We start from the raw sequence: 16,896 nt of genomic DNA, 5'->3' as shown, positions 1-16,896 counted from the left end.
TAATAGCATCTACCGTGCATAGAGTGCTAATTATGTTCCGGCACTTACTGTTGTGCTAAATGCTTTACATACATTTTCTCAATTAATCCATGAAACAACTATATGAGCTAGTATTGTGACACTCTTTTTAGAAGATAAGGAAACTAAAGTTCAGAGAGTCTGTGATAGAGATGGGACCCAAACTTATTTGTGCTGCAAAAGACAGCTTTGTTAAACATTGCCTATTCTCTACTCAAGAATACAAGCATTTACTAGGCACCTCTGTCAGTCAGGGCATTGTGTCATTCTTATGTCTGTACTCAGGAAACATTTAACAGCTGCCCACAGCCCATTCACTCAACTTGCGTTCATGGAATAACTTTTATATTTCAGACACAGAGGTAAAAGGATGAATTACCTGTAGGCTTTGTTCTCAAGAGCCTCACAATTTAGCACAGAAGCTCACAGCTTAATAGAGGTTACATAATAGATAGCAAAGTTCTAGCACATCATTGTATGCCCTTCATCATCTGGCTCCCACCTCCTTTTTAAAGAATTAAACTTGTTACTTGGAGATAAGTGCAAATTCACATGAAGCGGTAAAAAATAATACAGAAAGTTCCTATATGCCATTTACCGAGTTTCCTCCAATGATAACATCTTGCAAAATATAGTACAATATCACAACCAAGGTATCAGTTAATATTGATATAGTCAATATACAAAATATATACTTCCCTCATGTTGCTCTTTTTATAGCTACACTCACTTAATTCCTGCACTGCCTCCCCCATTTATATCCTCTGAACTTATCTCATAGCAACTTCTAATCTGTTCGCCATTTTTATAATTTTGTCATTTCAAGAATGTTATATAAGTGGAATAATCTATGTAACCTTCTGGGATAGTTTTTTTTGTTTTTGTTTTTTTACTCAGCATAATTCTCTGGATATTTGTGAAAGTTGCTGTGTGTATAAATAGTTTGTTTTTATTGCTGAATAGTCCGTCATATGGTGGCACCACAGTTTAACAGTTCATCAGTTGAAGGGCAACTGGGTTGTTCCCAGTTTGTGATTACTATGAATAAAGCTGCTGCGGATAACTATGGACAGACTCCTGTATCAGCATAAGTCTTCGTTTATCTGGAGTGCAGTTGCTGGGTCATATAACATAATTTTTACTTTTATATTATAAGAAACTAACAGACTGTTTCCAGAGTGGCTGTACCATTTTGCATCCTACTAGCAATATACAAGTAACATAGTTTCTTCTCAAACTTTTGTAAGCACTCCCTTAGGTTCTGTCATCACAAAATATCAGTCTCATTTTGTATTTTCTTTCAACATTACTAGTTTTCTGACAGCTTTTTATCATAAAATAGGGTGGAATTTAGTAAATTTTGTGGTTTATTTCTTTACTTATTGCACTAATTAATACCATGTGTTTTTTCTTCTTACTCCTGTTAATGTAGAATATTACATTGATTGATTTTTGTATGTTGTTTCAGCCTTGCATTCCTGAGATAAATCCCTCTTGGTCATGGTACATAATCCTTTCAATATACTGTTGAATTTAGTTTGCTAATATTTTGTTGATGATATTTGCATCAATGTTCATAAGGGATATTAGTCTATAGTTTACTTCAGATTTCTTTATCTGATTTTGGTATCGGGGTAATGTTTAACACATAGAATAAGTTTGGAAATGTTTTATAATTTTTTTTGGAAAATTATGTGAATAATTGGTGTTGATTTTATAAATTTTTGGTAGAATTCAACAGCAAAGCCATCTGATACTGGGCTTATCTTTTCGAAAAGATTCTGTTACTTATTCAAGCTCTTTGATTATCACAGTCTGCTCACATTTTCTGTTCTTGAGTAAGTTTTGATAGTTCATGTCTTTCTAGGGAATTATTCATTTCATCTAGGTTATCTCATTTGTTGATATACAATTGTTTGTTGTATTCCTTTATAATACTTTTTTTTTTTTTTTTTTTTTTTTGTCTTTTTCGTGACCAGCACTGAAAGTGCAACGGCCATTCCCATATAGTATCCGAAACCGCGGCGGGAGAGTCGCCGCACTCCCAGCGCCGCACTCACCCGAGTGTGCCAGGGGCTCGGCCCCTTTATAATCCTTTTTATTTCTGTTCAATCACTGGTAATATCTCCTCCTGTGTTCTCGATTTTAGCAATACGTCTTTTTCCCTTTTATGACTAATGGTGTAACTAATGGTTTGTCAATTTTTTTTAATCTTTTTAAAATTGTTTCACCAATTTTTCTCTCTTTTTTTCTATTATCTATTTCATTATTTCTCTTTTATTCTTTATTATTTCCTCTCTTATGCCTTATGGGTTTCATTTTCTCTTTTGTCCAGTTTCTTAAGGCAGCAAATTAGTTTATTGATTTGTGATCTTTCTGCTTTTTTAATATAGATGTTTACAACTATATATTTCCCTCTGAGCACTGTTTTAGCTGTATCCCATAAGTTTTGGTATATTGTGTCTTCATTTTCATTAATCTCAAAGTATTTTTTAATTGCACTTGTGATTTCTCCTTTTATTAAGGGATTGTATTATTTCAACCTTTTAAATATATTCAGATTTGTTTTGCAGCCTAATATATAGACTGCCCTGACAAATGTTCCATGCGAACTTGAGAATATGGATTTGTGTGTTGTTGAGTAAAGTGTTTTAAATGTGCCACTTAGCATTTCTGGTTTGCCAGCTTCAGCAGCACCAAGTCTGCACATACGAGCCAGAAGACAACCCAGGGAACTCACCACTGCGTCATTCCTTGTGCCCAGAGGTTCCTAGCTGGTTTATTTTCTTCCCCACCTTTCAGAGTCTCTCTCTCTCTGACACACACACACACACACACACACACACACACTTCCCACCTTAGGGATTTTAGTTGTAATTAGCAGGAGGAATAGGGTATATACCACATGTTCGGCATCTTCTCAGAAGCAAGTTCCACTACTTTTCAAGCTTCTCTCTCAGGGTACCCTAATCATCTTATACCAAGTCTGTTTCTGCCTGACAGCTGATTTGCATCAAAATTTAGTTATAGTTAAAGCAGAAAATATTCACTTAGAACTGTCAGTGTCTTAAATTTGTTGGAACCACATTCATCTATCTGCTGTTATTTAATGAAGGTATATTTCATTCCCATGCTCAAATCAAGAATAAGCCAAAACGTGCTCTTAATAAAGTAAAGGCAGATATGTTGAAGTGAAACTACAAGAACCCCAACGTTGCATAATCATTACTGTATTATTTTTCTTGGTCACTTTTGAGAGAGAACCAGAGGCTAGTGGTGTGGTATGTACTGGCTGGTTCGTCTGAATCATTCTTTTTCATTAAAAATAAAACCAAACAGTGTGAAGCTTTTAGGGACTGCTGGTTGAAGTGAAATTCATTTTTTTTTTTTTTTTTTTTTTTTGCTCTCCCTGTCCTGCAAATGGATGGGTGCGAAAGTACTTTGTAAAGGATGATCATACACATATTTGGGAATATATTTATCTGTAGGAGAAATAACATAATGGAAAATTCCAAATCGAGCTCTTCCTTCAGGGCATATTTTGGAGAGCACTCTTAACATGATTCACTATTGGATACTGGTAACATAGAGACCAATTCTTATCAATCACTGAATCTCAGCTATGCTGCTTGCCAGTTGCATGACTTTGGGTGGGTTATGTAATCTCTCATGCTCCTCATCTGTGACGTGGAAGTAATAACACCTCATAAGAATTGTAGTAAGGGTGAGATGGCTTATTATGTGCAAAGCACTTTTCACTATTCCTGACTTACTGAAGCTATTATGAGCAGAAGCTCAAGAAAGCAAATTAATTGACATTTTAACTTGCTATATCAAGATTTTTCTTTATCCAATAATATCTTCTGTGTCCAACAGAAAAATGGGCGGCTCAGCACCACCAGACAGCAGCTGGAAAGGAAGTCTCAAAGTGCCCTACAATGTTGGGCCTGGCTTTACTGGAAACTTTTCTACACAGTTAAGAGGCTATTTTATTTTAACTCTTTTTAGGGGGAAGCTTTTTTCAAGGGGGAAAAAAAGTGAACATAAAGGATGAGAGAAAAAATGCAATCTCTCTAATATCAGCAGACAACAAAACCAGAGGTTTAAGAGGGGAATACTCTTACATCGTTAAAATTGGGCAATGTAATTTTTGCCTGTGTACAACGAAAAACTTTAAACAATGATGGATGATTTTAAAATTGCGAGTGTCGATGTGTTAACCAGTTGTTTTTAAAATGTATCCTTTATTTTTGCATTAGAAAAGTCAAGATGCACATCCATTCTAACAATAAAGTGACAAGAATTTACAATGTGATTGGCACTCTCAGGGGAGCAGTGGAACCAGGTAAATGAATAATGTGCTCAGCAAATATGAGCAACTTTCACATGCCAGATACTGATCTGAGCTCTGGGAGTGTAGGGTTAATAAAGAAAAGCAACACTTTGCCCTTATGGAACAAAAATAGATAAATATGAGGTTAACTTGTATTGTAATACATTTTGTGAAGAAAAGTGAATGTTTGGGCTAGGTTGGTGGATGACCATGGTGAGAGATAAACTGTTGATGTTTCACTTAGAGGATCAAGGGAAGAAGGGCAGGGGGAGAGAGTTTGGGAATTTTTTTTCTCTGAATTTTCTGGATTTGTTTACAATGCACTTTGCATAAGGAAGTATCTTCGTGAAAACTATAAACATCTATATAAAAGATAGCACTCATAAAATTAAGGTAACCTTGAATTAATAAATTCTTTACATAGTTTATTTTCCACAAGTAAAGTCATTGATTAACCACATAGACACATGATTTCAGATGACCTGCTGACTAATACATTTTATATATAGTCTTAATTTTTCTTTATGTTTCAGTTCCTTAGAAAATATTTGGCTTTATATTTCTCACCAGAACAAATACCATTAAATTTTATATGTTTGGTACAAGCAGCTAATGTTTTCTTGTAGGACTCAAGAATATTGATATCCTTCTAATGAGTACTAAGCAATATGCAACTGCTATTTATTATATATTATTGAGTTCCTGTTTTGTCCAGCTCTTTGCTAAGTATTGGAAATGGAGGGATAAAAAAAAACAAAAAAAACACAGACCAGGAACAAGGAGCTCACAGTTTCAGAGGGAAGCCATACATTTAAGTGTGAGAAATGCTTCCACACATGTGAAAAGATTGCCATGAGAGCTGGGTAGACAGAGAAATCCCTTCTTCCTATAGGAAATAGAAAAGATTCATAGAGAGAGAAACTCTTTGATCTTCACCTTGAAAATTTAATGGAAAGAGTAGGAAGTGGAGAACTTACTGTGTGGCCACTAACGTTCTCTCTGAGTACTGGCAACAAAGTGGTAAGTAAGGTGAGAGGAGTAATAGAGAATTATGTAAAGTGTGGATAAGGATAATTTTATACTTTCTTATAATTTTTTATGTACTTATAATTACAAATAATATATTGAAGTATATGTTTGTTTTATTTCCTTCATACTTTTTTCAGGTAGAGGAAACGTACCTTAAAATCAGGAATAATATATTTGCACAAGTCTTCAGCAACCTTGCTATTTTTCTTTGAGTATTGAGTGCTCCGTGTTTATGTGCCATTGAGTCACTTGCAGTTTACTCTGTTATTGACCTGAAATGACCAATAATCTTGCAATGATACTTTCTAGACAGATATGTCATTCTTGGAGGTCACCGAGATTCATGGGTGTTTGGTGGGATTGACCCTCAGAGTGGAGCAGCTGTTGTTCATGAAATTGTGAGGAGCTTTGGAACACTGAAAAAGGAAGGTAATATAAAGAGAGAGTAGAAAGGCCAGCCTCTCAGTCTCAATTTTATTTTGTGCAAAGTGAGTGTTAAAAAAACCCACCTCATAGGTTTGCGTAAAGAGTGAACTGAGAGGATGTATAAACTGTATCATCTTAGTAGCACAGAGTACTTTGTAGCATAAAGCAGTTTTCAATAAATAGTAGCTCTAGTACTTAGGTTGGTTAGTTAATTATACTGTTTATGTTTGCATTTATTTCTACAATACTTATTGATACTCACATATTAAATTTTAATCTAAATTCAAGGATTTATACTCTTACTGGTTGCTTTTGGCAACTAAGGAGATGAAGATGGATTTCTTCACTAGAAAGGACACACTAGGCTTAGGTCATAAACCAGAGCTCCCTGGTCAGAGAACTGCAAGCAGAAGTTCCTCAGGCTCTTCCAGCCTCACACCTCAGGTCAAGTGTACTAAGTAGCTGAGGAGATACACTCTCTATTCAGAAAAATACTGATCTTGTTGCCTAATAGGATTCTGTCAGAAGTTTAGTATCTGTGTTCACACACCCCCAGCCCTGGTTTGTTCTCCCACAAATTAGGTTCATACTCATAGCATCATCACTCCCGTCATTTTAGAATCTTCATGTGAAAACCAACATAAAATTCAGTTCAAGTGGTTATTTTCTTAAATAATCATTACACATTGAGAGCAGAAAGTCCATTTTCTTTACTGACCCTGCAGACAAGGTGTCTGGGGCTGTAAAATGTAATCCATATATTTTTAGCAACAGTAAAAACAATGGTAAATGTATGGAAAGTTTACATGGTACTTTTTCTCAGAGAAACAGTGTTTTCACATGTGTTACCTCTTTTCAACTCATAACAACCAGGGCAAAGTTGCCTTAGTTATTTCTGCTCTCATTTTATAGATAAGAGAATCAAGTAATTTGCTCAGGTGGATAATATAGCTAGTGTGTGGCAGAATGAGAGAACCAGGGCTTAAAGTCAAATTTATGGCTACTAGTCCACCAAAGCATGATGTCTTCATGTAACATAAAATGTAAAGGCGCTTAATTTTTTTCCCCACAGCCACCTTATATTTTAAGAAATCAAAGCAATGAAGACCTGAATGTACATAGTTCATGCAATAGGTAGGGTTTAAACTCGTTACAAAAAGTTTTATGATTTTGCAAGAAAATTTCTGTGGGAAATACAGAACATCACTGTGGCAATTATAGAGTAAGTCAAAAGAAATGAATAATAATGAATAGAAAATTTGAATAATATTATTAAACTGGACAAAAGTAAAACACTAGAGTCAACAGCCACTTAGTAAGAACACATGAAATATTTAATGACAACTTACAATTTTTGGAGCACTTATTAAATGCTTTATAAACATTATTCCACTCAGTCCTCCCAATTATCAAGTGATGTCTTCATCCTTCCTCTGTTATTCCCAGTACACACGGAATACAGATGAAAAAACAGAGGCTTAGTAAGTTTGAATAACTTTTCCTCAGTACATTACTGGTACGTGAGAAAACCAGGATTTTAAACAAGATTTTTCTTTAATTCCAAAGTCAGTGTTTACATCCCCTAAGGCCTATGACCTCCCTTTTGACTTCCATAGTTTTCAGCAGCAGCAAACATTCTATTTTAACTGAGTCCTGTTGTCTAATTCTGGCAGAGAATGGAGTTGAATCACTCAACCAGCTGAGCTTGAACAATTAATTGTTCCTGTGATATCAGAACAATAGGGAAGAGTTCTCAAAGATTTTCTGTGCTATATCTGCTCTCAGAACACTGACTGCATCTAGTAATTTTTTCTTTTATTCCAGGCAGCTGTAGACCCCAATGGCTTCCTGTTCATAGCCAATCATTATACACCTATTAGAATATTTTATAACCTTGCAGGAGCTTTACTATGTCTATATATTTTTTCAGTTTTCAATACAATTGTGCTATTTTTATTGACAAATCAGCTTTAAATAAACAAAAGGAAATTATATAAGTAAAGATTCTCACCACAATTTTCTCCTTCCAAACAACCAGTGAAGGCTTTGTTTTTGTTCTGGGTTTTTTTGTTTGTTTGTTTGTTTTTTATTTTTTCTATCTTGGGCTTAGTAATGTCTGGGGTATATGATTAATTTTTTCAGCATTTACATGTATGCACATATTTTAGGATGGAGGCCTAGAAGAACAATTTTGTTTGCAAGCTGGGATGCAGAAGAATTTGGTCTTCTTGGTTCTACTGAGTGGGCAGAGGTTAGTGGATAATTTGCTATAATATAAATTTTCATAATAAAAGTTAGGGCTTAATTGTAAAGCATGTAAAAATAACAAGTGAATCCAGTGAGAAAATATTCAGTTTTTGCCAAAAAATCTGAAGCAATATAACCTAATTCAAAAATCAGCAATAAAAATCCATTTGTCACCGAAGTTTTCTTTGAGCTTTTTAGAGGCACTTAATGTCATTTGTTAAAATTAATTTATCTTTATTTCCCAGAAGCGTGGTAGCAAATAAGTAGGTATACTAGACAATATACTCAAAACATGTTTGATTTCTATCATGATTCTATTATTCTTTCCAAAATAGCTTCGAAAGCTAACCTCATTTAAAGGCCCCTTGAACTTGTACAATAAGGTATACTTTTCAAGTTTATCTTCCTTATATCATAATGACCTGCTCCATATTAAATAATGTTAAAAGTGAGGCAGAAAGTCCCATCACATAATATTTACTACGTTCCTTGAAAAGTGATTTTACCTGCATGTATTTTTGGCTTTGTGTAATAGAAGCTTTAGCTGTAAATACATGCAAGGTTCATATTTATTCCATTTATTTCCAGTCATGCTGCAAATATTTATTTGGCTCCTGCTATACTCCACGTATTATGTGAAACCCTGTAAACTTCAATTTTGTTTGGGAAAAACCAAAACCAAAAACAAAAACAAAAAAACAGTGCTCCTGTAGACCTATTTGAAGCTTTTACAGGAAAGATTTATGCTGATGTTAGAAGGAGCCTAGATATTTTGAGGCTTTGATTTGTATCTTTCAAATTATTTTTATCACTTAGACTTGATAAAATATATTTTTTGTATTTTCTATCATACACTCAAAATGCCTAGGAATTGCATGTTTTGGAGACTCAGAATCCACATTGATATCTCAAAAAAACTAATACTTTTTGTCAGTTTTCTAAAAATGTGCAATTATCAATCTTCACCAGTAGGTGGTAGCATCCCACAGGAGAACTTGACATCATGTTCCAGGCACTGAGACATCAACTTCATACATTTTTCAACCTGTAAATTTGAAGTAGCTCATTCCCTGTGAATCAGGCAAGAATTTTTGCTTAAATAGAAAGATGTTCATGGGAAGATTTTCACTGAAAAGTCTCTTAAGTCATTCATGTTTGCTAAGAGAATTTTTTGAAGGATAAACAACAATATGGATAAGAAATTAACTCCTTTTCCATTTATCGTAAGTGTAGGAACAGTTTCACCTTAAATGCTAGCCTTAAAAAAGTTTTTCCTGTTGTTTCTTAACAATAATCTTTATTGAAATTCTTTCAAACTAACTCTCTTTTGAGAATCTTACATGTCAAATTTTTGCTTAACATGGATCAGCCTAAATCAGAAATCTGCATACAGTAAATGTGGATGTGCAGGGAGGTGTGGGGGGTGAGAGGGTGGGTTACAACTTTATGTTTCTAATTTTCTATCTTTTTATTATAGGAGAATTCCAGACTCCTTCAAGAGCGTGGTGTGGCCTATATTAATGCTGATTCATCTATAGAAGGTGAATATAATTTGTCTCATAAAAAAGATGTGATCATGCTATGATAAGCAGTTTAGTTCATAAATTATGCACTAACACAGGAGGAATTCTATTAATGTATGGTTAGGGAATCTTCTGCTGGTTTGTCAGGTTGCTACCCCTGACTCACAGCCGTGTGGCAGCCCTAGTTGAAAGATTCTTTAAAATTTTTATGTGCTTTGCCCTATGGAGTGCTAATTCAGTACAACAGCATTTTTTGATTTGCTCCATCTGGCAGATTACCTTTTATATGGCAGGAATGTATTAACTATCTGTTGAATAAGTAAGTCATGGATCTAAATAATTTTATGATTTAGAATGGGGTAGAAAAATAGCATTTAAATTTAACCCTCAGTTTCATCATAATATCATGCATACCAATTTTGAAAAAAAAACTGATTTCTGAGATTTCATTTATTATCTAGTATTTTTATTTTTAATTTTTTTATTAATTCTAACAAAATTTACTGAGCTCCTCTCTGCACAATGTACTTTTCCAGGGATTCAGAGGAGTCAGAGGTTAGCAGGGAATGATCTTATACTCAGGTGTTTATGGCTCAGTATAGATGGTAGAATAAATGAGTCTTGAATTATAATATACAGAGGTGCTATAAGAGGGATGTAATCAAACTGTTCTGGGAGTTCAGAGGAATTAATAATAGCAACTTCAGGAAAGGCTTAAGCATTGGAATAGGAATTTGAGATAGAAGAATGGATACGGTTTTAATAAGCAAAAAGGTGAACTAAAGGACATCTCAAGTTGATTTCACTAAAATGAAAGAGTCCATTGTCACTATATTCCAGCTCCGCTAATCTTTCTATTCTGTGGCCAAATGCAGCGTACCAGCCATTGCAACTGCTGTTCTCTATTCTCAGACTGCTCTTCAGTACCTCTCTGCCTGTTTGATTCTTATCCTTCCAGTCTCCTCTGAAACGTCACTTTTTCAGAGAAGCTGTATTTTCATAGCACTCATTGCTATCGTTATCAAGAAATTATTTGTTTTATAAACTGCCTCCCACAATAGATAGTATTCTTCAGCAGGGAACAGACAGCGTCTAGCTTGTCCACTCCTTGATTTCTAGTTTTTCATTAAGTAAATATTTGTGGCATGGAGTATTTCATTAAGTGAATATTTGTGGCATGGATGCAAAAAAATGAAGGAATATGTGAGTGCAGGGTGGACTTTCAGAATATTTTCTTTAGTGTATTAGTACATTTTCCATGTCAACAATTGGGACATGGTACCTTGATGGAGTCATTTTGACATTTACACTGTCTTCTTTGTCCACACATCTGAACTACATTGTCCTAAAAGTTAGTTTACACAGTGCATTTCAGTTGTCTTTTCCTCCTTCTCTCGGGCTACTGGCTAAGGGAAAGTGGGCGCATGAGAAAGGGGGAAAACAGGAGGGTGTCCTTGCTTTATAACACCCTGCTTTCTAGGGAACTAATCATTCCAGTGAGAACTAATCCACTCATGTGACAGGGAGAACCCACTCACTCTTGTGAGAATTAATCCAGTCCAGCATGCAAGTGGCAGTAATGCTTCTTGACCTAATCACCTTTCAAAGGCTGCAGTTTCCAATACTGCCACATCAGGGACCAAATTTCTAATGCATGAATTCTGGGAAACACAGTCAAACCATAGCACTCCCAACACAAACCACTCTTAAACTTAATCCCTTGTCCAAGTGTACTATGTCTTCTGTTTGGATTGATTCCATCATGTTGACATTATTATACAGTACAGAATTTAGCTTACATAGAATGCCAAAAGTGTAGTAGGTGCTGTCTTAAATGCTTTACATGTAAAAATTTATTTAATACTCACAATAATCCTGTAAGGTAAGTATGCTTTATTATCTCCTTTGTATTGAAGAGGAAACTGAGATTCAGAAAGGTAAATTAATTTTCCCAAGGTCACACAGCTACTGTAATGTTGAGCTTAGACTCAAATCAAGCTGGTCTGTTTCAGCTTTTTCCTTCTAACCACTACACTCTATTGCCTCTCACTCCTTTCTACACGTTTTTGGTATCATATTACAGCTATACGGTTCTGCATCTGCTCTTTTTTCATTCAGCGACATATTATGGAAAACTTTTCATATCAATAAATATGGATCTATTTCACTGGAAAACAAAGAAACATGCCACAATATATTCAATAGGACAATTTTTGTACCAATTCTCCAGTTGATGGTCAGATCGCTTCAGTTTGTTGCAGTAAATATCCTTTTATTTGCATGCTTTTTTCTATATAAGGAGAGGGGACGGTAGAGCGCTACAAACATAATTGTTTGGTCCTGCAATATGTGCATTTAAATTGTAGAATTGCTCCCAATCTACCCTCTTCCCTAATTGATATTCTTTTAAGCACTTTTTCTCTTTTAAAACTTGCATTGGCTATTTGTGCACATTTATTCCTCCAGATGAATTTTAGAATTTTAAAATCAACTTTTCAAGTTCCATAAGCAATCCTTCTAGTGTGTCACTATTTATTTCTAAAGCTTCAACTTTTTCTGTTCCCAAACATGGATCCTAAGGTTTGGGATAAAAGCTACTTGCCATCCTTTGAGTGTATCGTGTTCTGTTATATTTCTGGGCATTTGTACAGGCTATGCCCATAGCTGAAAGTACCATTTCCTTTTGGCTCAGCTGTCTCCTTCTGGTTCTAGAAAACTCAGTACAAGAGTCACCCCCTTGGTGAAGTTGTCTTAACTTCCTCTCCCCCACACTGTCCTCCTGAGTTGGCCTCCCGTCCCTGTGCTCCCAAGGCCTCCCAAGAGCACCTCTTCTGGCTGATTCTCTTGACTCTCACACCTGCCAGCCCTTGAACTCCTGAGGAATGGGAATGCCATGTCTGCTCTCTATTCAGAACCAGGTAGAAGGCTCCTGGCTCACAAATTCATTTTCACAATAAATATGTATTAGGTGCATGCTAAATGCTACAACTGTTTTAAAGCACTGGGCTATGGCAGCAAGTTAAATAGAGCGCCTAGTCCCATGAAACTTATTTTCTAGTAGGAAGACAGATAATAAAAAGACATGTACTTGAAATGTTAGTTAAATGAGTAATATGGAGAAAAATAAGCCAACGTTAAGAGAGAAATGGAGTGGTTAAGACAGAGAGTGGGGAAGAGTGTGCTGTTTGGTAGGGTGGTCAGGGGAAACCTCTTAGAAAATGTGACATTAGACCAGAGGAGGAATAAGGCACACAGATATAATGCAGAACACTGTTCCAGGCTGAGGGAACAGTGTGTGCAAAGACCCTGAGACAGAATTCTTGGGCAGAGTAAAGAGATGAAGATTTGGAGAGGTGACCTGGGGTCATTTCATATGTGGCACAGTGGGCCATGGTGAAGATGAGGATTTTATAGAGTGAGATGCGGAACTGTTGGAGAGTTTTAATTGAATTTAGGTTTTAAGAGGATCATTCTGGCTAGGGAGTTAACAATGGTCTTTGAATAAAAGAATTTCAGAAATAAATGAAATAAAAAGCAATCTTCTATTTCCTTATTTTTCAGGAAACTACACTCTGAGAGTTGACTGTACACCACTGATGTATAGCTTGGTATATAACCTAACAAAAGAGGTAAAAATGATTACATATAATTTAAGAAAATCTAAATTCTACAAATGATGTTTTCTTGAGGTGCCATTATTATGTTACACATTGGCGTTGTTTTATAACTAATTTTTTCATATAATAAATATCCACTCTGTAGAGCATCAAATGCAACAAACTGTTCACACACATTTCTTCATTCCTCTCCATGTCACAGTAAGTCAGTATCTGAGCATTTGAATAGCATTATGTCTGCCATCGTCATATTGAAAATGAGGAAACCAAGCTGAAAGAATATCAACCACCAAAGTCATACAACTTGTACAGTAGCTGATCCATGACTTGGTCCTATGGCTTTCCTTAATTTTAACCCTGGTTTATACTCCTTACTATAGTGGTACCAATTAAATAAAGACACAGGAGGAGTTCTGACTGAGAAGAGTATACATAAGAAAACCAGGTGCTGATTTCCAGGGACAAATCAATGTGGGACAGAGGCTAGGTGTGACCATGTAGGTCACTTTAATAACCTCTGAATTAAGATAAAATTATTCTTTTCCTTAATAAAGACATATTTTAAGCCATTCTTATAATTTTTCTTATCAAAAACTCACCTTAATTTTTCAATACATTTTGTATAGAGAATTAGACATTAATTAGAATTTTTAACTCTTAGTAACCTTAATATCTAGTGAAAACCAAGAAATCAAGATATCTTGAACTGTCTGCCACATATTAGTATTTTACTTATTTGGAAATGATACAGACATTTAATGAATATCAATCATTTAATTTAACATGACATAACTTTGAAATTTCAAATTACATGAAAAGTTCATTTGTAAATTAACTCATTCACATTCACCTAATTTATTTATTTTATCAATTATAACTAGATTGCTCATATAAACTGAGATGTTAGACAAAGCTAGTCATCATTTCAAGTTATTTTGCTGATAGACATCATTATAGCCTGTGAATATCAGGTGTTCACCTACACAATAATCTTAAAGTTAAAAAAAAAATGGGTATTTTGCCTGTAACTCAGAAGATATAGCTGTGGTCAATAAACCAACAATATTAAACAAGATCATTCTGCTTTTAGGCTGGATTAAGAGTTTTATAATCTTTGTGTCAAACCCTGACACCATTAAACATCTAACAGAGACAAATTTAAAATCGTCTGACCAGTAAACCCAGGCAAAAATGTATGTTGACCATTCTGAAGACATTTTAAAAATTCTATCCACAAACTTAAAAACCAGCTTATTTATCAAAGATTTACTTAAGTCACATGAACTAAAAACATTTGGGTTAGTTACTACATTTTTGATAAAATATTTGGTTTACGTACTTTAAAAAAATAAGTAATCATAGCTCTTTCATATATTTTGATAAAAAATATTACATACACAGCATAAAATCATAGAGACAAATACACAAACACATGGATAGAAGCAGATTTCCTCGTTTTAATTTTTTAATTTTAGTCATGAAACAGTAGAACATAGTAATACAAACTCACTGGTTTATAAAGACACTTGGATTTAAATTATACTTCTTACAACATGGTACCTGTTTACATGGATAAACTTTATTTGCCCCAATAGGTAAAACACTTTTTTCATTTTCAAATGAATTTAGTGTTAAACTTCTAATGTTTACATTTTAGCTAATAGCAGCTGAATTGTATAAGAAAACCAAAACATTCAAGCAGCCTTGAATCTTTAACAACACATTTTTCTTTTGTTTACCAGTCTGGTTTGTTGAAATAGTCAATGTGGGTGTGGGCAGGGAAGTATTTTAAAAAACCAAAAACCAAAAGAAAACAAAACCATTTACAGGTGATTTTGTTTTTTCTTTTTTGCTTTGTTTCTGTTCCTTGAGTGGGAGACAAAACAATTTTTATGCAGGAAAGAAATTACTTATATTTTTTCTCTGAGCTCAAGATTTGTACCTGTTTGATCTCAGAGCCTAACTTTTATAAACATTTATCTAGTTCTTTTACTTTTAGAATATCAATCCTTTAATTAATTGTTCTATCACCTTAAGCAATTGTTAGCTAGAAAAACCTAAATTTACATTTCCAAAAGGGATGACTCTTAGGAAGTGTTCAGTTCATTGAGACTGATTTTCTGGTGGGGATGGAGGAAGTTGATAAAAAAATTTCAGGGCCCTTTTTCTATTGTGGAAATCTCTTTTCCAGTGACCTAGTTTTTTACAATCGTGGCAGAGACCAGAGGGTCTCCACTTAATGCTTTGTCTGGGCATTTCGATCTGTTGTAAATGAAGGCATGGATCCAACCTAACTGTCCATCAATGGAAGATTGCATAAGGAAATATATATATCATGGAATGCTACTCTGCCATAAAAAAAAGAATGAAATACTCCCATTTGCAACAACATGGATGAGCCTGGAGAAACTTATGTTGAATGAAATAAGCAAAGCACAGAGGGATAAATACCACATGTACTCACTCATATGTGGGAGCTAAGAGAGAAAGAAGGAAGGAAAGCAAGACCACAGCAGTGCGTTGGACATGCAGAGGGAGAGAACATTCTATGGGGTACAAAGTGGAGTGGGGGGGAAGGGGGAGGGGGAAGGAGATTGGGGATAATTGGGTGGGGGACATGGGGTTCAAATGCAATTTGTGGTAATGGGTATACAGCCAGAATGAGTCTGGCCCCCACATCATGGACATGAGGGGTGACAATCAGCTTTGTGTATCTCATGAATATTCATAACCAATAATTTTTTTAAAAAAATTCTTAGTGGTTTTCTTTTTCCTGAGAGGTGTCCTCAAAGGTGCAGGCAAGTAGATTTGCTAAGTTGATTAAATCAGGAGTTGGCATAGTTAACCGTTCTGTGTGAGCTCTTTTAACAAGCTGTAAACCACTCAAGAATGGCTATTCATAAACATGGAATTAAAAGCTACTTGAGTAGAATTAACATCCATAGGTAATCCAGAATTAGCTGGGGAAGATTTATGAAAAAATAAATTTGAAGAGCTTGAGTGATCCCTTTAATTGACATAAATTATCCTTGGTGTAATTTGTTCATTGATTAGAAATCTGCACAAGAATAGACCATAGATTCTGAATGAATAGCCATTTGAAGTCCTTAGAGGGTTTGGTTTGCTTTAGAATTTTGAGGATCTCATTCCATTTCTTACTAATCTCTGAAGAGCAAAGAAAATGTTATAAATCCTGTCAGAGAATGTCAGGATTTTGGACCAGTGTTTTTAATGGTGGTGACCACCCTAGTGGCTTTCAATCAGCTAATCGGTGTTCATCATTTAGAATGTTTATTTTTGCTCTTACAGTATTTTCAGAAACAAGCAAGAGAAATGATCCACATCATTTAAAGACACGCATAACCAAACCAAAAAGGACCCAAAATACCCAAAAAAAAAGCCAGGCACGCAGACCAAACAAAATAATAAATCAGTTGTGCAGAACTGAAAACAAATTCACCAAAAAAGGACAGGCCTCACAGACAGAACGTAAATTGTGTAGAAACCAGATTTCTCAAACCAGCAGGACACTTGTCTTTCTACCAGAAGAGGCTTGCCAAAAAAATTAAAATAAATAAAAAAAACAAAACCTTTCCTGGTCTCAATAAGGTGACTTTGTACCAAACCCTAAGTAATGTCAAAGAACTGACCAAAGGGAGGAAGTCTGAGAATCTGAGAGAAGATTCACCAGGGCAGAAAAGGT

General features: G+C 35.0%; 1 protein-coding gene across 3 annotated transcripts in view; it reads left to right on the top strand.

Annotated features, from left to right (window-relative positions):
- Positions 1-16,896, top strand: part of LOC134375391 (glutamate carboxypeptidase 2) — a 62,614-nt gene that overhangs the window by 26,799 nt on the left and 18,919 nt on the right. For 2 of the 3 annotated variants that reach the window (XM_063093785.1, XM_063093784.1), the window contains exons 8-13: positions 3,895-3,993; positions 4,278-4,363; positions 5,690-5,809; positions 7,975-8,057; positions 9,531-9,594; positions 13,138-13,205. In XM_063093785.1, the coding sequence (XP_062949855.1) occupies positions 3,895-3,993; positions 4,278-4,363; positions 5,690-5,809; positions 7,975-8,057; positions 9,531-9,594; positions 13,138-13,205 (520 nt within the window). The remainder of the gene's footprint in view (positions 1-3,894; positions 3,994-4,277; positions 4,364-5,689; positions 5,810-7,974; positions 8,058-9,530; positions 9,595-13,137; positions 13,206-16,896) is intronic. The other variant, XM_063093786.1, reaches the window with a different exon arrangement.

Source organism: Cynocephalus volans, chromosome 4, assembly GCF_027409185.1.
Source record: "Cynocephalus volans isolate mCynVol1 chromosome 4, mCynVol1.pri, whole genome shotgun sequence".
Classification (NCBI taxonomy): Eukaryota; Metazoa; Chordata; class Mammalia; order Dermoptera; family Cynocephalidae; genus Cynocephalus; species Cynocephalus volans.
Note: the sequence above shows the minus strand (reverse complement) of the source record. Positions and strands in the feature narration are given on the sequence as shown.